Source organism: Lagenorhynchus albirostris, chromosome 16 (assembly GCF_949774975.1).
Source record: "Lagenorhynchus albirostris chromosome 16, mLagAlb1.1, whole genome shotgun sequence".
Classification (NCBI taxonomy): Eukaryota; Metazoa; Chordata; class Mammalia; order Artiodactyla; family Delphinidae; genus Lagenorhynchus; species Lagenorhynchus albirostris.
Window position 1 is genome coordinate 20,684,747 of NC_083110.1, and position 24,556 is coordinate 20,709,302.

The following is a 24,556-nucleotide window of genomic DNA, read 5'->3' on the forward strand; positions in this document are numbered from 1 at the left end:
TAAACAGAAGTCCAAGGAGAATTTTTTTTCTTGAAAACTATTAAACATTACTAAAATAAATTAACTTATTTCCCCTAAATCTATCAAATTTTCTTACAACTAAACTATGTGCCAATTCTTAAAATGATCAAAGAATGGATAAACTTTATTGAGGGGGCACATAATTTTTTGGCAAGTTGTGTGATAGTGGAATATGGTAGCTTTTGTCAGCTTTGACCATAAAAACATAAAGAGAACTGTTTAGGGGTGGGGGACAAACAAAGTTTTTGAAAAGACATAAAAAAAGAAAAACTGAAGGTTTTACCATTTTCCCAAGAGTCTAATTTATAATACTGAAATTGTTACTTCTGAAGTGACTTATAATCCTTCCTGATTTTCTCTTCTTTAGTTGTCAACTAGTCTACTTCTGCCAGATTCTCATTTGTCAATGGATTTGCATGTAACTGGATGATTTACTGAACACCCCTCTCAGAGAATTAAGTTCTGCATCTTTTACAAGATTTGCAATTTCATCTTCCAAATAATATTCCAATGTATTTGTATTTGTATTGCATCCAACCGTAAGACTAAATAGGCAAGGATGAATGTTAGTGTGAAAGGGATATCTGAGTGGGAATTAATCTTTTAGGTGGCAAATTCATTAGTGAATATTTTCATGTTACAATAACCTATGCTTCTCTAAACATTCTTGTAATTGCAGACTCAAAAAATGAACACTTTAATAAAGAGGACCCCTTGTATTTGTAAAGATCTTTAGTATAATGTTAAACAACATAGGCTTTGAAGTCACAGAGCTGGATACAAATACTATCTCTGAAGTGTGATGATTGTTTTCAGTTTTCTTTATATGTAAAATAAGGATAATAATACCTATCTCTTGGGATTATGAGGATTAAATGAAATAATGCATGTACTGTGACTAGCATATAGTTAATGCTCAATAAATGTTAGCTAAAGGGTTCTTTAAGAATACCATCCATTAAAATAAAGAAAAACCATAAGGCACAGCTGATAAATAAAAAGGGATGATGAACACTCAGGCTACTCTATGTCTTTTCATCTTACCGTAAAATTAAGACAAAATGTTTCCTCAACATCATCTTCTGGATAATCCAGTAACTGTTGCATGCTTCTGAAAAACAATATATATGTTTCTTTGAAGTAAAATATTATTGAGTATTTTGACTATTTTGCTTATGACTAAGTATATATTTTCATTCATTCTTGATCAAATCCTTTTGTTAATTTGTACTTTTATATTTGTTTCAGAATGGTGGATGTACAATGGAAAACTTATAAACAATGCTGAAGAAAAAAAAACCTACTCTAAGGCTTTCATCTCCTGCTTTGAATACAAAAACATGTATCCACCTATTTTCAACGCTTGTTCTTATTTATATACAATTTTTATTCCATTTTATGTAATAAATAAAAAGAAACTTTACATATTACATGTAGGAATGAAGGTGATTAGAAGTAAAAGTCCAAATAAATCATTTAACTACATTCAGGAAACATTACCTTCCTAAATTTATTATCAGATATTCACAAAGTATTGTTAAACTAAAAATTCAGTACATGGTTTTATACACATAACGCTTTCAGCAGAAAATTCTCAGTCTGAGTAACACAATGGGTTTTCCTGTATTAGAAGGGCTATTAGTTTATTTTGGAAATTCAACAAGAACAACAGAAACATAATTATTCCTAAAAGGAAAGCTTCTGGACATTCCCCATTTCCTATTTTCTAAACCCCACTCTTGCCACTTTTTACAACTAACCTCCCAACATCAGGCATTAGTTCTTTCAAATCATCCAGAGATGGCTTCTTTTTTAGCAGTTTCTTATACAAAGCCAAAGGAAAATGGAGGTCCACAATAGTAAAATTATAAATTGCTAATCCACAGATAACACCAATCAAGTGGAACAAATCACTGTCTTCAAATGTCTAAAATTATAAGGGAAAAATAAGTAAAGACTTGTTCTCCAAGTTAAAACATTAAACTTTCTCTGATTACAAAAACACATACTTGTGGTAGAAAATTTTGGAGACACAGAAAAAAGTAATGAATAATAGGAAAAAAGTTCATTCTCATTCCCATCTCCCTGGGACAATACCACTGTTAGTATTTTTGCACATTTGCATTCAACGTATTTTCTGGGACAAACAAAATTAAAATTTAGTTGAGATGATACTAAATATATAATTTCACAACTGGCTTTTTCCCCAGAAATAGAATCGTTTTCACATCTTTAAGCATTACATTAATAAATGAAATGATTACTAGAATATTTTTTCTGATTTAAAAAATTATACACATTCAAAATTTGGAAAATAAAAAACCTAAAGAAGAAAATGAATTAAACACCTGTAATCCAATCACTTAGAAACACCCAAAAACAACGACTTAAAAATTTTTTTAATGTATTTCCATCTACTATAAGTTCAGAAAAATAATTTAAAACATTATACTTAAGGCTTTCTCATTTTTCTAATTACAACACAAGTATTTTCTTATGTCATTAAATATTCTTCCAGGACCTCCCTGGTGGCGCAGTGGTTAAGAATCCACCTGCTAATGCAGGGGACACGGGTTCGAGCCCTGGTCCGGGAAGATCCCACATGCCGCAGAGCAACTAAGCCCATGCGCCACAGCTACTGAGCCTGCGCTCTAGAGCCCACGTGCCTAGAGCCTATGCTCCACAATAAAAGAAGTCACTGCAGTGAGAAGCCCACGCACCACAATGAAGAGTAGCCCCTGCTCATTGCAACTAGAGAAAGCCTGAGCGCAGCAACAAAGACCCAAAGCAGCCAAAAATAAATTAATTAATTAAAAAAAAAATTCTTCCAGAACACAATTTTTAATGGTTGCATATTATATCATATAAAAGTTCCATGGCTTACTAAGTTAGCTATTTTAACTATAGTTGGACATTTAGATTATTAAAATATTAAAAACAATGCTTATTCCCCTCACCTCTCCCACCCCAGTAATCTTTAGAGAATTAACATATGGTCACAGGAAATTCAGTAAGCATGACAATTAAGAGCAAACAATTTTTAAACTAGATCTGGGGCTCCAGACCTGGTTCATTCATTATCTAGCCTCACTGTTTTCAAGATAAAAGTAGTATTAATTTCATATGGTTGTTGTGAGGATTAAGTGGAATAATGTATGTAAAATACTTTTAGCACAGTTCCTGAAGCACACAGTGAAGGCTCAATAAATATTATTCGAATTAGCTAGTAATTTTCAAAAGAAGATGGGCATCTTTTTTGCATATATTTTGGTCCATAGCTTGGAATACCTCCTTAGAAGAAATTCTGCTTTGCAAGGAAGAATTTCAAAGTCAAAGGAAAGTTAAGCATACTATCAAACTCTTTTCCTCCACAACTGTTCTAGTTTGTACCGCCATTTGTAGTCCAGGAAAATGACTATCTTTCCACATTTTCATCTGCATACACATACCACAGACACATAAAACATATTTCTGAGTTAAAAAAATGACAACTTGTTTTACTATATATTTTTTACTATTAGTGATACTGAAAATTAGGGATTTGTGTGTTTGTGAAATGCCTCTTTGTATACTTGGCCCATTTATTTTTTGGGGGCTAGTGTTTACTTATATATTTGTATCTGAATTCATATGTCAGGGTTATTACCCTGTGTCATCTCTGTTACATATATGCTTTTTATGTTTTGTTATATCATATTTTTCATTGGTCAAATTAAGCTTTTTCTTCTGTGATGTCCTACATTATGTTGAAGTTTAGAAAGTCCTTCTTAAGTAGGGCAGACTGAATATGTGTTAATCTCTCTTCTTCCAGAAATCCCTCTAAGTGAGAATAAAGAATTAAAAATGGCATAAACCCACAAGAAAAAAAGAATAGGGGAGGGTTTTAATAGCACTAAAGAGATTTCAATATTTCAAAATATGAGAAGTAAATGGATAGCTTGTCTGTTTCGGTAAAGCAGAAAAAACTGAAACAGTAGCTTTTAGAGGAAAGCCAGTAAAAAACAAGTTCATCTGTCCTGTAGGCTCAGGAACTGGAAGTGCCAATTAATACCTGTAAAGTCAGAGGTAGTCCAGGTAGCTCAGTTAGTAAAACATAAGAATCTGAAAGAGGTATCAGAGTGGGGTTGAAAATAGGATGCTTGGTGGAAAGGCTGTTGCCTTTTTGGAAAGGATGAACTAAAGAGGCTCTGAAATCTGAGGTAGCTGATGGTCAGGGTGCTGCATTAAACAAAGGGATCGGGCTTCCCTGGTGGCGCAGTGGTTGAGGGTCCGCCTGCCGATGCAGGGGACGCAGGTTCGTGCCCCGGTCCAGGAGCATCCCACGTGCCGCGGAGCGGCTGGGTCCGTGAGCCATGGCCGCTGAGCCTGCGCGTCCGGAGCCTGTGCTCCACAATGGGAGAGGCCACAGTGGTGGGAGGCCCGCGTACCGCCAAAAAAAAAAAAGAAAAAAAAGAAAAAAAAGAAAAACAAAGGGATCAAATGAAGGTCTGTACAGTGAACAGTGAGAATCCTAGCTTCCCTTTGCAGTGTTTGGAACACTACTAGAACACTGACAGCCAGGGCTACAACCTTTCCTGTAAACACAAAGAATAAAAAACTTATATATGCTGACATTTGAGGGTTCACCCTTGAGAGGCCCCCACCTAATCACTCTATGAATAGGGCCAGTACACAGTGCCCATACACATAAAGTATCTAGGTAGCATTTCAGTGTCACACTCTAAAATAATAAACAGCCAAGAACCACAAGAAAAAGACAAAAGAAACAAACACAAGAAAACTGGATGAATAAGAGGTATTATGGGAAACAAAGAAAAACAATAAATTTTAAAAGACTACATTTAAGAAGATTAAAATCATAAAATATATCTTTTCAGAACATAATGGAATGAAACTAGAAATCAATATCAGAAGGAAATATGGAAAAGTCACAAAGATGTGGAAATTAAACAACACACTCTTAAAAAAACCAATGGGTCAAAGAAGGTATCACAAGGGAAATCAGAAAATACTTAAGAGACTCCTGAAAATGAAAATACACACACAAAAACTTATGGAATGCAGGGAAAGCAGTGTTCAAAAAGAAGTTTTTATATTTGTAAACATCTATTAAAAACGAGGGGACTTCCCTGGTGGCCCAGTGGTTAAGGATCTGCCTTCCAATGCAGGGGACGTAGGTTCGATCCCTGGTCGGGGAATGAGGATCTCACATGCCACAGGGCAACTAAGCCCATGTGCCGTAACTAGAGAGCCCGCGTGCCACAACTACTGAGCCCACGTGCTCTGGAGCCCGTGTGCCACAACTACTGGGCCCGTGCACTGCAACTACTGAGCCCACGCACCACAGCTAGAGAGAGGCCCGCGCACCGCAACGAAGATCCTGTGTGCCACAACTAAGACCCGACGCAGCCAAATAAAAAAATTAATTAATTAATTAAAAAGAAACAATTTCTCAAATAAATAACCTAACTTTATATCCTAAGGAGCTACAAAAAGAAGAGCAAACCAAACCCAAACCTAGCAGAGGGGGGAAATAATAAAGATTAAAGTGGAGATAAATGAAATGAGAATGGAAAAGCAATACACAAAGCAACAAAACCTAATGGTGATTCTTTTTTTTTTTTTTTTTTTTTTTGGCAGTACACGGGCCTCACACTGTTGTGGCCTCTCCTGTTGCGGAGCACAGGCTCCGGACACGCAGGCTCAGCAGCCATGGCTCACGGGCCCAGCTGCTCCGCGGCATGTGGGATCTTCCCGTACCGGGACATGAACCCATGTCCCCTGCATCGGCAGGTGGACTCTCAATCACTGCGCCACCAAGGAAGCCCCAAGGTGATTCTTTTAAAAGATTAACAGAATTAACAAACCTTTAGCTAGAATGACCAAGAAAAAAAGAGAGAAGACTTACTAAAATCAGGACCGAAAGTGTGGACATTACTATCAACCTCAGAGAAATAAAAAGGATTATAAGAGAATACTATGAATAACTGCATGCCATCAAAATAGATAATCCAGATGAAATGGACAAATTCCTAGAAACACACAAACTACTAACTGACACTAGAAGAATTAGAAAACCTAAAGAAACTTATAACAAGAGATTGAATCATCAATCAAAAACCTTCCAACCAACAAAAACCTGAGACCATATTCTACCAAACATTTAGAAGAATTAACACCAATCATTCTCAAACTCTTCCAAGAAATGGAAGAGAAGGAAACAGTTCTTAACTCATTCTATGAGGTCAGGTATACCATGACACCAAAGCCAGACAACGACATCACACACACACACAAAAGAAAACTATACAGCAGTATTCCTTACAAATAAGAACAGAAAAATCATCAACAGAATACTAGGAAACTGAATCCAGCAGCACATTAAAAGGATTACACACCATGACCAAGTGGGCTTTATCCCAGGACTGCAATGTCGTTCAACATAAGAAAATCAACCAATGTAATATATCACATAATGGAATGAAGGAAGGAAACCACATGATCATCTCAACTGATGCAGAAAAAAACATATGAATAAAATCCAACACCCCTTCATGATAAAAAACTCAGTGAACTAGGCATAGAAGGGAATTTCCTTAACATGATTCAAGGTATTTATGAAAAACCCACAGCTGACATTCCACTCAGATCAGGAAAAATTGAGAAGCATGTCCACTGTCACCACTTGCATTTGAAAGCATACTGGAAGTTCAAGGTGGGGCAATCAGACAAGAGAAGAAAATAAAGGTATACAAATTGGAAAGAAAGAAGTAAAATTAAATCTATTGAATTTATAGATGACATGATTTTGTATACAGAAATCCTAAAGAATGCACAAAACAAACTATTAGTGCTAATAAATGAATTCAGCACATGATCAACACAAAAAATCAGCTCTATTTCTACACAGTAGCAATGAACTAAAAATAAAATAATTCCATTTACGATAGCATCAAAAAGAATAAAATACTGAGAAATAAATTTAACCAAGGAAGTGTAAGACTTGTACACTGAAAACTATAAAACATTGCTGAAAGAAATTAAAAGACCTAAATAACTGGAAAGACATCTAATGTTCATAGACTAGAAGATAATATTGTTAAGGTGGCCATACTTCCCAAACTGATTCAATGCATTCTCTATCAAAACCTCAATGGCCTTTTTTCCAGAAATGGAAAAGCTAACTGTAAAATTCATACAGAATTGTAAGGGACCGCTAATAGTCAAAAGAATCTTGAATGAGAAGAACGAAGTGGGAGAACTCACACATTCCAATTTTAAAATCTACAAAACTATAGTAAACGAGACAGTGTAGTACTGGCATAAGAATAGACATATACACCACTGGAATAAAATTGAGAGTCCAGAAATAAATCCATATAGCTACAGTCAATTAATTTTCAACAGGGTGCCAAGACTTAACAAACAGTGGTGGGACAACCAGGTATTCACATGCAAAGAATGAAGTTGAACTCTTACCTCACACCATGGACAAAAATGAACTCAAAATAGATGAAAGACCTAAATATAACAGCTAAAACTATAAAACTCTTAGAAGAAAACTCAGGGGTAAATCTTCATGACCCTGAATTTGTCCATGGTTTCTTAGTTGTAACACCAAAAAGCACAAGCAATAACATAATCGACAAAAAAAAAAAAAAGACTTCACCAAAATTTAAAACTTTTGTTATCAAAGGACACTAGCAAGAAAGTAAAAAGATAATTCATACACTGGGAGAGAATATTTGCAAATCATATATTTGACAAGGGTCTAGTATCCAGAATACATAAAAGAACTCCTAAAACTCAGCAACAAAAAGAAAAACAAGCCAATTAAAAAAGTGTGTAAGACTTAAAAAGACATTTTGCTAAAGAAGGCATACAAATGGCCAAACAAGCACATCATTAGCCAGTAGGGGATACAAATCAAATCACAATGAGAGGGACTTCCCTGGTAGTCCGGTGGGTAAGACTACACGCTCCCAATGCAGGGGGCCCCAGGTTCAATCCCTGGTCAGGGAACTAGATTCCACATGCATGCCGCAACTAAGAAGCCTGCATGCCACAAGTAAACATGCCGCAGCAAATATCCCACGTGCCACAACTAAGACACGGTGCAGCCAAAATAAATAAATTAATTAATTTTAAAAAACCACAGTGAGATACCACTTCATACCCACTATCATAATAAGAAAAATACAGAAATACATATATAAAATATATTTAAATATATATATATATATATATATATTTAAAGGAAAGTGGCAAATGTTGACCAGGATTGTAGAGAAATTGTAATCCTCATGTATTGCTGATGGGAATGTAAAATGGTATAGCCATTGTGGGAAACAATTCGGTGGTTCCTCAAAAAGTCAAACAGAATTATCACATAACCTAACAATTCCATTCATAGGTATATACCCAAAATAACTGCAAACAATAACATGTACACAAGTTTTCACAGCAGTACTATTCATAATATTTAGCCAAAAGAGGTAAACAACCCAAATGTCCATCAACTGATGAATGAATATACAAATGTGGTATATCTATATAATGGAACATTATTCAACTATAAAAAGGAATTAAGTACTGACACGTTACAACATGGATGAGCCTCGGAAACATTATCCTAAGTGAAAGAAGCCAGATACCAAAGGCCATACACTATATGGTTTCCATTAACAGCAAATATCAAGAATAGACAAAGCCACAGAGATAGATAGTAAAGCAGTGATTGTCTGAAGCTGAAGGAAGAAGGAAATGGGGAGAAACTGCTTAATGTCCACAGGTTTCCTTTTGAGGTAATGAAATGTTCTGGAACTGGAGAGTGGTGATGGTTGCACAACACTGTGAATGTACTAAATGCCACTGAATTGTACATTTTAAAATTCTTAAAATGATGAATTTTATGTTATGTGAATTTTACCTCATTAAAAATAATATTAAATTAAAAAGAACATATAGCCCTCTGCCTTCCTCCTTCCTTCCTACACCTTCTCTGAGGAGGTGGTCCAGTATGTCTGGGGCTAAGCTTTTGGCCAATGTAACCAGAAGACTAGCTACTTACTGAGTAAATACCTGGAAGATGATGGCTGTTAAGTTTCTCACTAGTGATTTAAGTCACATAAAATGGAAAGGGAGAAGGCTAAAGTAAACTCTGTGGTGTTTGTATAGAATTAGAGGTGTCAGTATCATCTCATGGTTTTTAACATGTGTGTATGTATATATATACACACACAAATATGTGTGTGTACATGTATACATATAAATATCCATACATGTTGAAATCCAGGAGATGTATGCCATGTGTGTATACATACATATAGTTCCTAGTTCTGTCTGCTGTGAGACTCTGAAAGCAATGACTCCTTGGTAGCAATGAATACACGTAGCATCCAGAGCTTGACTTCTAAATACCATTTTATACTTAAAGAAGTCAGGGCTCTTAGGAGAAATGGCTAATGCCAGGACTGGGGTAGAGAAAACACAAAATGAGCCTGGAACATTTTCTGTACCAAATGTAATGAATAATTAAAGAATAATGGGGACATGTCAAAAGTACACAGAAGAGCAGCTCTATGGGGCTCCGATTGCCCAAATCAAGATATAACTGAAAAGGTATAAGAGATCCACAAGGAATTCCCTGCTGGTCCAGTGGTTAGGACTCCGCACTTCCACTGCAGGGGGCATGGGTTTGAGCCCTGGTTAGGGAAATAAGATCCCGCATGCCGCAAGGGCACAGCCAAAAAAACCCACAAAGATATACAATAAAGCTTGTTACGACTGCCCCTCCCCTGGTCTCAAAACATTACCTTTCTGCAGAACTGAATAGAGGCCCATAGAACTCTTTGTGTTCCTGGCAGACAGGCCTCCACCCCACGGACACTCTTCAAATTCTATCTGCTACACCACTACAAACTGCCCTAAGAGATCAGCGCCAAGAAAGAGACCATAATTTGAACAGATTGTCCACCTACCTCAGAGGCCATCAGGACTATTCAACCATGTCTTACATGCCTAACTGTCAACAAAGGAGGCCTAAAAACTCACAAGTTGTCCCTAATCTCACTTCCATGTGGCAGTGTACAGGCCCTAAAATCTGACACAATGTTACTAACTGTCCCTGCTCCACCAGACCCCTTCTCTCTTCTGGAACTCACAATCTATCATTTGGAAAACTGCCTATATCCTAAACTTCTCCAAATTCTCCTTGCCCCTTTTCTAAATGAACAAGGCTGTCTCCTGAAGATGCTGTTTCCCCTGCAGCTCATAATAAATGGTGTTTGTTTAACCTTCCAACCCCTCATACAACCAGGCCTAGAGAGAGGTCTCCTGGCTCTTCACTCCTTCTAGACCTCCTTCCATTTGCCTTCTTAAAATCCCAGCTTCTGTCAAACACATGCCAACTGACCATTTTCCCTGCTATTGTTCCTTGTGCTGACATCTAAAGACATTCACAGTGCACTCATTCACAGATTCTGGCACTATCTTTTGCTTTCTTTTTCTACCACTATTCCTGCCATCGTTTTTGACGATTTCAATACCCGGGCCAAAAAAGGCATCCAACACACTAGCCTCTCAGTTCCTTGAACTGAAATTTTCCAACAAAAAATTTCCAACCGTCTTGTCCTCCCATCACATCTCAGACACCCATTCCCATGGTCATATTTTATATTTAAATGCAACCACCCAAATTTTAAGCATTCCCTATCTGACCATCATTTCTTACTTTGTAACTCACCCCCCCCCATACTTTGACTCACACTACAACTCAACTCCACCAGCAACTACAAGCCATTAACCACACTACTTTTTAAAAAATCATCACCTCCCAACCAAGTCCTTACATTTTCCTCCTTACAAAGCTTAAATTCTATAATCCATCAAGATAATCAATCATTCCCCTGCTCTTTCTTCCCTTCTGTTTATACTCACTTGCTAAAACCACAACCTAGTTAAATCAACTGTCTGTTTCATTTTTACCTCTACCTAAGCAGCTAAATGTGACTAAAGAAAATAAACACAACCATGTTGATTGGTCTCCTTTTAAAATTCATGAACGTAAGTTTCAAATGGGCCTCCAATGCCGCCAGTCTAACCCTGTATTTATTTACATGGTCATCTTATTTTCCCACTCCCCTAAGTGATTATTTCACTCTTTCTCCTTTCTTCTTCAAACCTCCAACAACCTTCCCCCTATTCGAACTTTCTAACAAACTTGCGTCTTATTTCACTGTAAAGTAGAAATAATTCTAAGAGAACTTGCACAACCTCCCACCATCAAATCTACCAGAAGATTTGTATTTACATATATACTTGGCTTTCTCTCATGATATTATGGATCTATGTGTCTGATTAGAGTCAATCCTCCACTAGCATACTCATCTGCATCTTTTCTTCACAATTTAAGGACTGTGCTCCTGCAGCTGATATCCCCTCCTGCATAGCTGATTTTCTACTTTCTGAGTAATTCATCACAACAACATGCAAACATGCTTTAATTTCTCATGTAAAATAAAATACCCTTTCTTGATGAAGAAAAAAACATGTATAGTATAGCACTTCTTTTTAAAAATACTTATTTTCAAATACTTTAACACTCACAAGAAATTACACAAATAGTACAGAATTCCTCTGTACTCTTTACTCAGTTTTCCCCAATAATAACAGCTTAAATAACCATACTTAAAACCAGGAAACTGACATTGGTATGTGGTATACTACTACATACGTACTTATATTTATTTTTTCAAAAACGGTTAAACTGTAACATTCCTTTTGAAAAGAATAACTTTAAGAGGAGGGAGGAAGTACAGTGGAGGGGGTAGAGACAAAAGTTATACTTTTTTAGATACGTTATTTTGTAGACTTGACTTTGGAACTATTGTAACTATTTCATATAACTATAAAACTAAATTGAAATTAAACAAGCAATCCCTAAAAATTAAAAATTTTACAAGTTAACCTACGTGTGTATCTACTTGGTATAATGATACAGAGTGTACCAATTTCAAGTGATATCAAAACACAGTTATTATAAAGATGTTAAAACAAACAAACAAAAAACACAGTTATTTGCCTGTGTATCTCACCTGGGGTATACTCAAAGGGCAAAAAAACCCTGCAAAATACTTAAAAATGAAACAAAACAAAACTACAGTTGACCCTTGAACAGCTCAGGGGTTGGGGCGCTGATCCCCTGTGCTGTCGAAAATCTGAGTACAATCTTATAGTCGGTCCTCCATTCTTAGATTCAACCAACTGAGGACCGTATAGTATCACAGTATGTATTTATTGAAAAAAATCGGTGTATAAGTGAACCTACACAGGTCAAATCCATGTTGTTCAAGGGTCAACTATATTTTCAGTTATCATAATATTGGTTGAAAGGTTGGTATTGTTAGGCAATAAATGTATAAGTCTGGAACATTTTATCACACCAAGTACACCAGGTAGCAAGGAAGCTACTAAACAGTATTAAGATTGTGTCAAAAGGACTCAGGTGCCAAGTTGAAGAGCTCTCCCTGGACAAAAGTGGGATAATATTAATAAAGATAATAACTGCAACAGACTGAAAAACATCAACTATGTTTAAGTCCATGAATATATAATAATATTCGAAAACAAAATCAAAAAATGAATTGTCACCACTGGAGCATGCTAATTCTTTTGAAAAATAACTACAGAGAGAATTCTTTCCCATATGAACTGTACTAATAAGGATTAAATAGCAGATATGAGAAAATTTCTTTACATATAAGTATCCAAGCTACAAAAATGAAAAAGAAATGTTAGAGTAAGAGTAGTACCATTTTGCCACCCCTAATAAATTAACTAGCCTAGGCACTGATCATCATGACTGCTACCATCACAAAGGACAGCCAGTCTCCTGGAAGAATGAATAAATAATACATCAAGGTTTTTAGAACAAACAGTAAATAATTCAAATTTCTTTCAACTCAGAGTTCTACAAACTGAACCATCCATTTCACTTACAGTTTCTAAATCAGGGGCCGGCAAACTTTTCCTGTAAAGGGGCAGACGGTAAATATTTTAGGCTTTGTTGGCCATAGGGGCTCGTTGTAACTCCCCACTCTGCCTCTGCCAGTTTTAGCTAGAAAGTAGCAATGGACGATAGATAAATGAGTAGGCACTGACTTTATGTGCTGGGAAGAACTTTCAGGGACTGTAGTTTGCTGAGTAGTTACCTCTGCCCTAAATTATAAGGTAGAGAAATCAATGATCCCTAATGATAAATTAATTCTCCCCAGAAGAAAAGTTCATCTGGTACTTATTCAATCCTCAAATCTAACTCAGCAGAACAGTCAACATCATTTTCAGGATGACCATTCCGTAATTTATTTTGCTAATTTGAAATGTGTGGTAAGCATTAATGTGTTCTGATGACTCTGAATCCAAACGTTTATAATTTTTAAAATTGTAATAAAGAAGATCTGTAAATAAAATGTTAGGTATCCAGTAATAACTCCTATTTATTACTGAGCTAAGTTGAAACATATAGGTATATATACATAGGTGTATACAGACAGACAGACAGATAGATAGATATAGAAGTAATTTAGACGGTTGGACTTTTTACCTTATCAGAAAACCAAATGAGCCTGGAATCTTCATAATACCTAAACATGCCATATTTAGGATCCAGTAATTCCCTCATGATGAGCAAGAAAAATTCTTTGCGTACCCCTCCTGCATCAACAGCATCTTCTCCAACAAATATAACCTAAAACAGGTTAATGCAAACACTGAATGTAAAGAAATGAACGTATATTCTGGAAACCCTACAACACGTTATTTATTATGAATAAAAGCGTGGCAATTAATAGCTAAAAAATTTTTAAGTATATAATTTTATTAAGATTCAAAGATACACTAAAAATGAACAGGAAAACTTTAAACATATTTTCTAAATAAAAGTTCCAATTATACAACAGAAAATGTTAAATTACCTTGAGTGGCTTTTTGTAGTCTATATTCTTTGTTTTCCTAAGGACTTCCATTGCATCTCCTACTATATTTTCTCTACGTACCACTAGAATTAAGCAAGGATTCACAGATTCAATCACTGGGAGAAAAAGAGAGGAGACATTCTGTCTGTGGGCCTGGTCAATAGCCATCTAGAAAACAAAAGATTAAAAATTTAATAGCAATGCTATAAAGAAGCTGCTGTGACTGAATAAGCTAACCTCTACCTACTAATTATAGATATCCTATAATTCCTATACTACTGAATTCACACAGCACCTAACACAGTATTCAGCACAGCATCAGAGCTTAATAAACTGAGCATAAAGAGTATCCTTTTGAATTTTTTTATAGTAATGTATAACTGATGATACCATTAAGCTAAGTAAGCATGGAACTGTAATAATTATGATAAATCTGAACACTGTTGTTTCTCAAAAAATAACTAGGATGGAGAGTGAGGAGAAAAAGAAAACAGCATTAAAACAAACCTTTAAAGAGAAAAAGAAACAGCCTGGCCAACTAAAAGGTTTATAGAAATTCATTTAGTAGAGTTATCACCATATATGCTCACAAACCAAGCATTTGGCTTTTACCATTTAAAGCTTTTATTTTTTTCCTATGATTTTCCTTGTGTTCTTAATTCTAAAATGGAATATCCTACATTGAAAGCACCAAGTGATTAACTTTCTTTCTCTCTCTTTTTTTTAATATTTATTCATTTATTTGGCTGCACCAAGTCTTAGTTGCAGCACACAGGATCTTTGTTGCTGCATGTGGGATCTAGCTCCCTGACCAGGGATCGAACACCGGCCCCCTGCATTGGGAGCATAGAGACTTAACCACTGGACCACCAAGGAAGTCCTGATTAACTTAGTGTTTAACAAAGATTGCTAAAAAAACTAGCAATCTAGCTGTTAGTATAGAATCCTACAAAAATATTTATTTCTTCTGTTGATGAAAATGGAAATAAGCACATCTCTAAAATTCCTCCTACTATTATTTATTGTTTAAATATATGGAAGAATTTAGAATAGTAAACGCATTTATTTTAAAGGAATAAAAATTGCCATCAAAATTGGGGGAGGGGTAATTTTAAAAAGCATTTTTAGACTATTAAGTGTTCAAGGTCTCATCTCATCCTTAGTCCTCAGCCTCTATAGTCTGATATTCTATACCAGAGGAAGAAACTCAAAAACTTTTAAATTTACAAGTCCAAATGATAAAGCAAACTTACTGTAGTCCTTCACGGTCATAATGTAAACTAGTTTTAAAATTTCTCATTATAAAGGAAAGAATGTTCAGCTTAAAGTGGGGGGGCGGAGGGGAAGGACAGTGGGGAGGAGGAAGAGGAGATGACCAACCTCAGGAAAGTACCTTATTTATTACTAAAACGTTCTTCACGGACATTTCATACCCTCCTCCTAACAACTGATCAAATGCCTCCTACTTTTTAACATCACCTCACCTCTACTGATTTTCATCTCTTACCAAGTATATAAATAGGGAAGATATAATAAAGCAAGATTTGAAACAAACCATTTTATCAAGTAAACTAGTCAAACTGTTTATAAAGACTGTATATTTCTATAATGAAAGAAGATTATACCATTTTTTAGATATAAAATGATAAAAATCTAAATTATTTATTATAATAAATAATTATAAATAAATTATAAATTATAAATAAAAATCTAAATTATTCTATGTCCTTTTAAATATATATAAGTATCCCTCATAAGAATACACATTTCACATGCAACAGTCTTCTTCATAGGTACCAAAGGTGCTTTGGTAAAAGTAGCTTTTTTTTTTTTTTTTTTTTGGTATGTGGGCCTCTCACTGCTGTGGCCTCTCCCATTGCGGAGCACAGGCTCCGGACGCACAAGGCTCAGCGGTCATGGCTCACGGGCCCAGCCGATCTGCGGCATGTGGGATCTTCCCGGAACGGGGCACGAACCCGTGTCCCCTGCATTGGCAGGCGGACTCTCAACCACCGCACCACCAGGGAAGCCCGTAAAAGTAGCTTTGCAAAAGACAGACCACAAAGGCACAAAATATCCCCAAAGACATTTCAAATACTTTAAAAAAACACCAGAGAAACAATTCAAAAACTACTCTCAAATTGAATTAGTACTATACAATATTTTACCTGCATCTGTAAGACTGCATCTGTTTGTAACAGAGTAGTTTTTGCTTGGGCGTCAAATACAAATGGATATGTGCAGATTGTAACAGGGATATCTGCCAACTAGAAATAAAAAATTAGCTTATTAGTACAAATTGGTTTGTAACTTCTTGTAGGTACTGTCATTTCTTGCGTAAAGTTGATGATATTCTTGGTTTATTCACTTTTGTGTCATTCAGGAATTATAAATAAAATGTGGCTTATTTCTTTTTTTAATTTAATTTTATTTTTTATACAGCAGGTTCTTATTAGTTATCCATTTTATACATATTAGTGTATACATGTCAATCCAAATCTCCCACTTCATCACACCACCGCCCCCCCTCCCGCCACTTTCCCCCTTTGGTGTCCATAAGTAAAACGTGGCTTATTTCTGAATATAGAATTTTTACTGATAATTAGATGAGGCATTGGAATAACCCTAATTCCTAATTTTAGGAGATAACTGTATACTTGAGAATCCATAAAATTGTAAATTACAGGTATCTTTTGCTTAACATCTTAACTCCAAGTTTCAGTGAATTAGGCTGCAAATTTATTCTAAATGTGGGGCTCCTATGTTAAATACAGTTCCCAGTTCTTATATGTTAGGGCTACTCTAGCAAGTGAGGCCAATGATAAGCAATCTACTTATTCATTCAACAGATATTTACTGCCAGGTCATTAGGGGGACAACACTATTATAAGCCCAACAATCTGTTCATTCATTTAACTTACAAAATAAGCACGATTAGTATTATTATTTTCTGTCAATCTTCAAAGTTGATCAGTAATAGCTGATCTATTATTACCATTATCAGACATTAGTCACCTTATCAACAATTATTTATCCTAGCAGGTAAAACATAGTGATTGATTGCTAAGTTTTTAACAGGGCAGAAAAATACAAAGAGCTATGAATTGCCAGTCACAGATCTTGCAGTTGGAGGATGTTATACTACCATATACCCAACAAAGCAAAATTTTTGTGCCAGCCTTGACACAGAGCCCCTTCTTATTATAAGGCTTCCAGTGAAGACTTAATACACCATGAAACAATCCTCTTCTTTTTAAGTTCTTAGAAAGTTCTTTATATTAAGTCTGAATCTGCATTTCTATACATCACTTCGTTTTCTATTTCAGTCTTCATTCTGCCCCTGCAGGGAAGTTTATATGGTTTAGATACTTCGTGCTGCCATGCTCTCCCTAGGATGTCTTTTTCCCACACTAAACATGCCGTTTTTCCAACCATCCTGAAAATAATATGGTTTCCAGCTCTACTCCATCCTAACCGCCTTCTTTTATTTTATTTATTTATTTATTAGGCTGTGCCGGGTCTTAGTTGTGGCATGTGGGATCTAGTTCCCTGACCAGGGATCGAACCTGGGCCCCCTGCATTGGGAGCATGGAGTCTTAACCACTGGACCACCACGGAAGTCCCCAATAACCTTTTTTTAAATGTATTTCAATTTGTCTAAGCCTCTTTCAACTATGGCCATCAAAAACAATGAAATAATTCAATAGTGCCCAATCAGTATAGAACACAAGACTATCAACTTGTTGTTCTCAACATGAAAGACAATATGCTGAGCGACATTAACCCTTAAGTAAGTTATCATTCTTGGCTATTTCTCATATGACAAGTTTACCCTCCACCCTGTATTTGTGTCACTAACTAGCTATGGATGATAGAAAGTCTTTTTACTACTCTGAAACTCTAAAAGACTGAGATGATTTCTAAAGTCCCCTTTGGCTCCAAAACTCTTTGATTTCATAATTTTATGTGCTACTTCTATTTGAGGATGAGGAAGCAAACAATGTCAGGCCCATAGTTTAAAGCTACTTCTAAATGCTTCATTGGTTCAAGTGCTGTGAAAAAAGCAAAGCAAACAACAAAACCTGAAGTCTATAACAGAAGTATAATACAACATTCCCAGGTATTAAAAAGGTGGCTCAGGATTGTTGATTATGTAAGCCAAAGTGCCAGAACTTTATATATTAAGATAGTACATTAAACAAAGTGAGGGAGATGACCATACTGAAAGTTTATTCTATTTTATGGCCATTTTGAGTGTCAATTATTAGTTTAAAAATTGAAAATCATTCTACTTCTCCAACATAAAACATTTTCTGCCTTCTGGGTAGGCATCTGTGAAATTTCATAAGTTTGCTGTTTTGTATTCTGAGGACACCGTAAATTTTATACTGGAAGGCTTTAGGAGGATAGGAACTATTTTAAGACAAACATTGTTAAAAGGCATCATATATAGGTGTAATGCTAACTAAAGCAGAGGGTCTAATTTTCTTCAGAAAATTCCTCTGAAATGTTATACAGGGCAAGTTCTATACACTCATTAAAATATATATGTATATATACATATATATATGTTTTAAAGTCACAAAAAAGAGGAACTTTGGGGTCTTCAATCATTTAAGACAAAACAGAGTATGTCTTACTCTGAACATGAGACTTTATTACACCAAACTTACCTCAGTTAATCCATGGTTGACATCCTAAGACAGCAGTGCAGAACGTAACAGTAATGAGGAAAGAGCATTGTTAGTGTCCAAATTTAACTATTTCTATTCAAAGCAGCATTTCATTTATTTTGCTATAGCAGAATACTGAATTAATGAAGTAGACCAAAATACATCTACAACAAAACTTACCCTTTCCACATATACCTGATATATCTATAAATGTAATAAGACCTTCGTTTCAGGTATCTTGTGATCATAAAATCATTGAGGCTTGAACATAATGAAATTTGGTTTCACCAACTAAGTTACGCCATTTGCAGAATTTAGGTAGGACAGGGAAACTAATCCTAAGCCTAACTTGGTCTTGAAGAAATAATTTTATGGCCCAATCTCTCCACCTGGAAAATGGAGAAAATATCCCCCAGATTTTAAGACTTGGTTAATCTTGACAGAATATTTGAAAAGTGTTTAGTAGATTAAAATGCTATGTGGAAAGTGAGAAAATAAGCCATAATTGTTTTTATTCATCAGAAATAAACAGTGAAACACAGGTATCTTATATTAAGCGTTCTTTAACACTGAATTAGCTAAAACAGAAAGTACAAGACAGGGCATAGGGGTTGGTAAGTAGAAAGAAGAAATGAAGAGAGAAAGAGGTATTTATGAAGGATATAATAAAGAAAATTATAATGAAAGCTTACCACTGCATTGAACAGAAATGCACAACATTTTCTTGAAGAAAGCTTTCATATATTCTCAGGGTATAGCCTCAAATAAAGTGCTAGAATCTCCAAAAGTACGTTACTAAATTTGCAGATGGCACCTCGTATACTGAGGAATTAATCTTACCCAAAGAGAGGTCTGATTTTGCCCTCAGCTACTGGGAGATGATCCACAGGACTTTGGAACGTCATACCTGGACAGGAGTATCTTTGTTTGCCTGGAGGCTCTGGGACATGTGGTTATCAGTTCTGCCTCCAGAAGGTCTGGAAAGTAAAGGTCAGCCACATGGGCAGTATGTGATGGAACCTCAATAAATACTCTGGGCACTAAGGCTCCAGTGAGCTTCCTTGCTTGGGAATACCCTGAGAGTATTGACACAGATGGATGCTGGGAAAATAACTTGTCCATGACTCCTCAGGGAGAGGAAAACAGAAGCTCAGCCTTTGGTACCTTTCCCAGACTCTACCCTTATGCACTTTTTCCCTTGGCATTTTAATCTGTACTCTTTCCCTATAATAAACTATAGACGTCACTATAACAGTTTCCAGTTAGTTCTGTGAAGTCTTGTAGCAAATTACTGAACCTGAGAATGGTTCTAGGAATCCTCTAAGCTTGCAATTGGTATCAGAAGTGAAGGCAGTCTTGTGTGGACGATTCCCTCTAACTTTGTAATTGGGTAAATTCTTGCACGCCACAAGGGGTATCACTGGAAGTTTTAAGGTATTAGCAAACACTTAGGGTTTGTTCACTATATTGTGCTAAATAAAGCCAAAGCAGTGTAAGCATAAGTAAAATATGACTCTAACTTCCTGTTCTGAGAAAGGTAATTATTGATAATAGCTTCTTTCAAAAAATTCAGAGTACCAAGTTATCACTATATACGTGCCCCATTGGGCACGTTAACAGAAGAATATATTTACAAGCTGTTTGCAGAAAAACCCTTTTAGATTGCACTCAGTTTAATTTAAAGCAATTTAACAGGAACAACTGAATACTTTTATAGTATATCTTGTGGGATGTTTTTTAAAGTGCTGTTACAGCTAAGAAGGTGTGAATAAGCAAAGAAACACCTTTCAGTATTTTCTGACTACCTATGGCCAGCTTGAAAACTATATTTGATACCTGGTATCATGGAAGATGGATTTTATTCTTAATAATGAAACATTACTATATATGCACTTTTTTATTGCTACATGTAAAAGATAAAGGTTCTAGGCATATCCTTTAGCACTGGGAAGCCAATAAGATAGTCATAATTTATAGTGTAACTAAACCATATTAAAGCAGAACAAAAGTTTGATGGTAGAGACAGATGGGAACTAGAAGGAATATGAAAAATAATGGGACATGTGGAAAACTTGGGAAAAGAGACTATTAGATATGAGGCAAAATGATTTACCTAGGGGAGAGCCATCAAAGGGAAAACCATATTAAGGTCATCATTAGAAATTTCAATTTAAGTGTTAAGGATCTAAGACAAAAGCTCAAACATTTAAAAAGAAAAAAAGTAAATATGTAAAAAAGCAAGGATAAACTCCTCTGGGAAATATTAGAGTTGCAAGATAGTTGTTATATTAGTTGAAACTCTAAATGAACCAAAGTAGTATTTCCAAGGAAAATTTAGAAGGAAAAAATGTGGTGGGGGGTGCGGACAGGATATTACAAAATACGTGAGGTCAATGAAAGGTCTATTGCTAAAAATTTACCACATCATTCAATGTGTGACCTACTAGTGGCTCCACATCCACATACTCAAGCACTAACTGTTGGCTGTTTGTAGACTGAGGGCCCTGAAATTAGGTCAAGGCATGCCTAATTTTAGTTACCCAATGTCCTAGAAACTTGAGTAAGAAAGACCTAAAGGAATGTTCAAAAGTCAGGGTCTCATGGTCCAAAGCAGACTTTCACTAAGGCTGCTTTTAACATCAATGGTTAATGATAGTTCTAGTTAGTTATAGACAAAAAAGATGCAACTCCTTGGCATGTTTTAGTTTCAACAAATTACTTATGGCAAAACACTGTATCATTGCTGGTGAAATCATTATTTAAGGGTATAACATAGGATTATTCTGAGGAGGTATAAACAGAGGATACCGAAGTTACTGAAGTAATTCAAATAAATATGAAAGGTGTTGGTGACTAGGCAGAAAAAAAAAAGATACTTCTAAAACACGAAGAAAATGAAAAATAAACCAATATAACTTGGTAATTCAAGGCATAAGGAATTAGTCCAGACTGAGTCTGCAAAACATTAATGCCATTAAAAATGACAAGGGAACTTTAAAAAGCTAGTATGAACCTTCTGGGAAATATTATAGCTACAAGGTTTATACTGCAAGTATTAAATGTATTGCAATATTAAAGAACACAAATGTATTTTAATTTCTTCATTTCATTAAATGAGGAAGAAACTCAAACCTAGAAAGTTAAGTACTGGCCTATCTTCCCAAAGCTGGTCTCCCTAGCTGTTATGTCAGTCTATCTTCCTAGTTTGCTGATGAGCATGTCATGTTAGCTCAGCACTGTCCGCAGTTAAAGTACAAAACCTTAATGCCACAGAAGAAATACAGTAATGATTTACAAACACAGCACAATTAATATTGAAGTAAAATTTATGACTTAAAAATATATAAAGTGTAATATCAAAGACTGTAAAAATGTCACCAATTTATCAAATGTATTTATTAGTACTTACTTGTATCTGACATGTCTTACATAGGCATACAGTTCTTGAAATAAGAGAATATGCACTTTAAAAAATGCTTAACTTGATTTTTAATTATAAGAGGCACAGACTCAGCATAGACCTTTCTACACTTTATTCTAAATTAATCAATTTTTACTAGATACATATTGATACATATGTACAGTAACGAAAAGTATAAGCAAGGGAAGAAAAAAGAGCAAAGAGTTTAGTTGTAACCACTAAAGTTTTTTTGTTTCTTTTGTTTGTGTTTGGCCACACCGTGCAGCTTGTGGGATCCTAGTTACCCAACCAGGGATCAAACCTGGGCCTTGGCAGTGAAGGCATGGAGCCCTAACTATTGGACTGCTAGGGAATTCCCCACTAAAGTATTTTTATAAACAATTTTAGAGCAAAGTTAAAAGAGGTAAGCAAATAAACTGAGACTAATACCTAGAAAGTGGAGAAAAACATCAAATAGCAGAAGATAAAAAGAGAGAGAACTCATGTGCTCTTTTATTTTGCCAAGAAATTATTGTAGAGGGAGAAAAACAGATAAAAAGCAAAAGGAATCCAACTGAAAAAATGTCATACCCTAATATCAGAGTCTGGAAAAACAATCAAAACGGAGAAGCTTATACAGTAACCAGCAGGAGTAGGAGGATCAAGCAAAAACTTCATGGAAACATGAAAAGGGAAACAGATGAAACAAGATGGGAAAATGGAAGAGGATGAGGTGAAAAGTTAGTCTCAGCTGTACAAGAGGATATTACAAGGAATGCAAAGAATTTCACAGAATTAGTTTTTAATGTTTAGAGACCAGGAAAGTATATACCTGATGGGTTCTCTTTTTTGTTTTTTTCCTTCTAGTTCTACTGAGATATAAATGACATACAGCACTGTGTTAGTTTAAGGTGTATATTCCTGATGGATTCTTAAAATCCTTGACTGGGAAAGAAAGGAAATGGAGAAAGAAATCTCAACAGACTATGGCATAAAGAGAAATATAATAAAGGTAATATATAATAAAGGTAATATAATAAAGGTAAAATAATTTTCTTGCAGTGTTTAGAACAAGGTAAAGTTTTACATATATACGTGTATATATTTATATATAAAATATATGTGTATATATATAAATACAATTTATAGACATATTTCTTATAATTCATAGTAATTATCTTCTATCAAGGAATATTTTAAACTTTCACATGAAGGAATGGAATTATTTCAAGATAACTCCTGTTCAATAATGGTATACATATGTACATTGTATACATAGATATAAGTACATATATATGTGTATATATGTCTATGTGCACATAAATACACATATACACATTTATATAATCACAAAACAGCATATGAGTATCTTTAGGATAGACACTTTAAAACTTTACTAACTTTACTTACAGGGCCAACATGATGTTCAACCTAGTATTAAAACTAGTAATGCAAGCATGAATTTTATTAAACAGCCTCAGGAAAAGTCTTTAGTGTTATGTGTAAATGTGAAAGTGATCTGAGCTCTCTCAAAGAAAGAAGCACCTTCAGATGTCATAATATAAATTAATAAACTACTTAAGAGTTAGTCAAAGACCTTCAAAGTAAATTGTCAGCTTTCTATTTCCGGAAGACTAGAAGAACCCAAATCACGGGTTCTAGATTCTCATTTCTAAGATGTGACATTAAGTCCACTATGCACATTAAAGAACAAGTTTCCACTGCCACAACCACCTATTCAATACCAGTCTGTCTACAAATGGAGAGAAAGGAAAAACATGTGGTTGAAATAGTAGAGCAATTTTCAAGTATATCAACTTAGAAAGTCTAGAAATAAGAATGTGGTCCTCTACTGTCTCCCTCTTACCAGAAAACAGTAGCACTGAAAGAATTCCTAAGGAAATTCAATTTGATATCATCACAGATACATACCAAGAGGAGTTTGGATACAAGTCTGCCAAGCTTAAAAGCAAACATTCAAACCATAGCTTTTCCATGTAGCACAAGATTACAGCTAGTTTAAAAATCCTATTAGACTGGCATTTCTCTTAACTTGTTCAGAATACAAGTAGTTTATGACCTACATACCAGAAAAAATTCGGATGTCAAAGAACATCAGATCTAATTCACAGTGATCCAAGAGGATATAACTCTCCAGGAGAGAGTGAAATGCTTAGTGAAATAAGTCAGACAGAAAGACAAACACTATATGATATCACTTACATGTGGAATCTAAAAAATAATACAAATGAATTGATATACAAAACAGAAGAGACTCACAGACACAGAAAACAAACTTACGGTTATCAAAGGGGAGGAGGGAGGAGGGACAAATTAGGAGTAGGGGATTACAGCTACGAACTACTATACATTAAAATAGATAAGCAACAAGGATTTACTGTATAGCACAAAGAATTATATTCAATAAAAAAACTAAAAAGAAAATGTTGAGGTGGGATATAAAGCTAGGTGCTCTTATGTCACACTCC

General features: G+C 35.2%; 1 protein-coding gene across 3 annotated transcripts in view; it reads right to left on the bottom strand.

Annotated features, from left to right (window-relative positions):
* HERC4 (HECT and RLD domain containing E3 ubiquitin protein ligase 4) overlaps positions 1-24,556 on the bottom strand; it is a 133,699-nt gene that overhangs the window by 11,698 nt on the left and 97,445 nt on the right. For 2 of the 3 annotated variants that reach the window (XM_060126689.1, XM_060126688.1), the window contains exons 16-21: positions 18,668-18,691; positions 16,163-16,261; positions 13,995-14,162; positions 13,625-13,768; positions 1,782-1,948; positions 1,066-1,132 (exon numbers count right to left, since the gene is read on the bottom strand). In XM_060126689.1, the coding sequence (XP_059982672.1) occupies positions 1,066-1,132; positions 1,782-1,948; positions 13,625-13,768; positions 13,995-14,162; positions 16,163-16,261; positions 18,668-18,691 (669 nt within the window). The remainder of the gene's footprint in view (positions 1-1,065; positions 1,133-1,781; positions 1,949-13,624; positions 13,769-13,994; positions 14,163-16,162; positions 16,262-18,667; positions 18,692-24,556) is intronic. The other variant, XM_060126690.1, reaches the window with a different exon arrangement.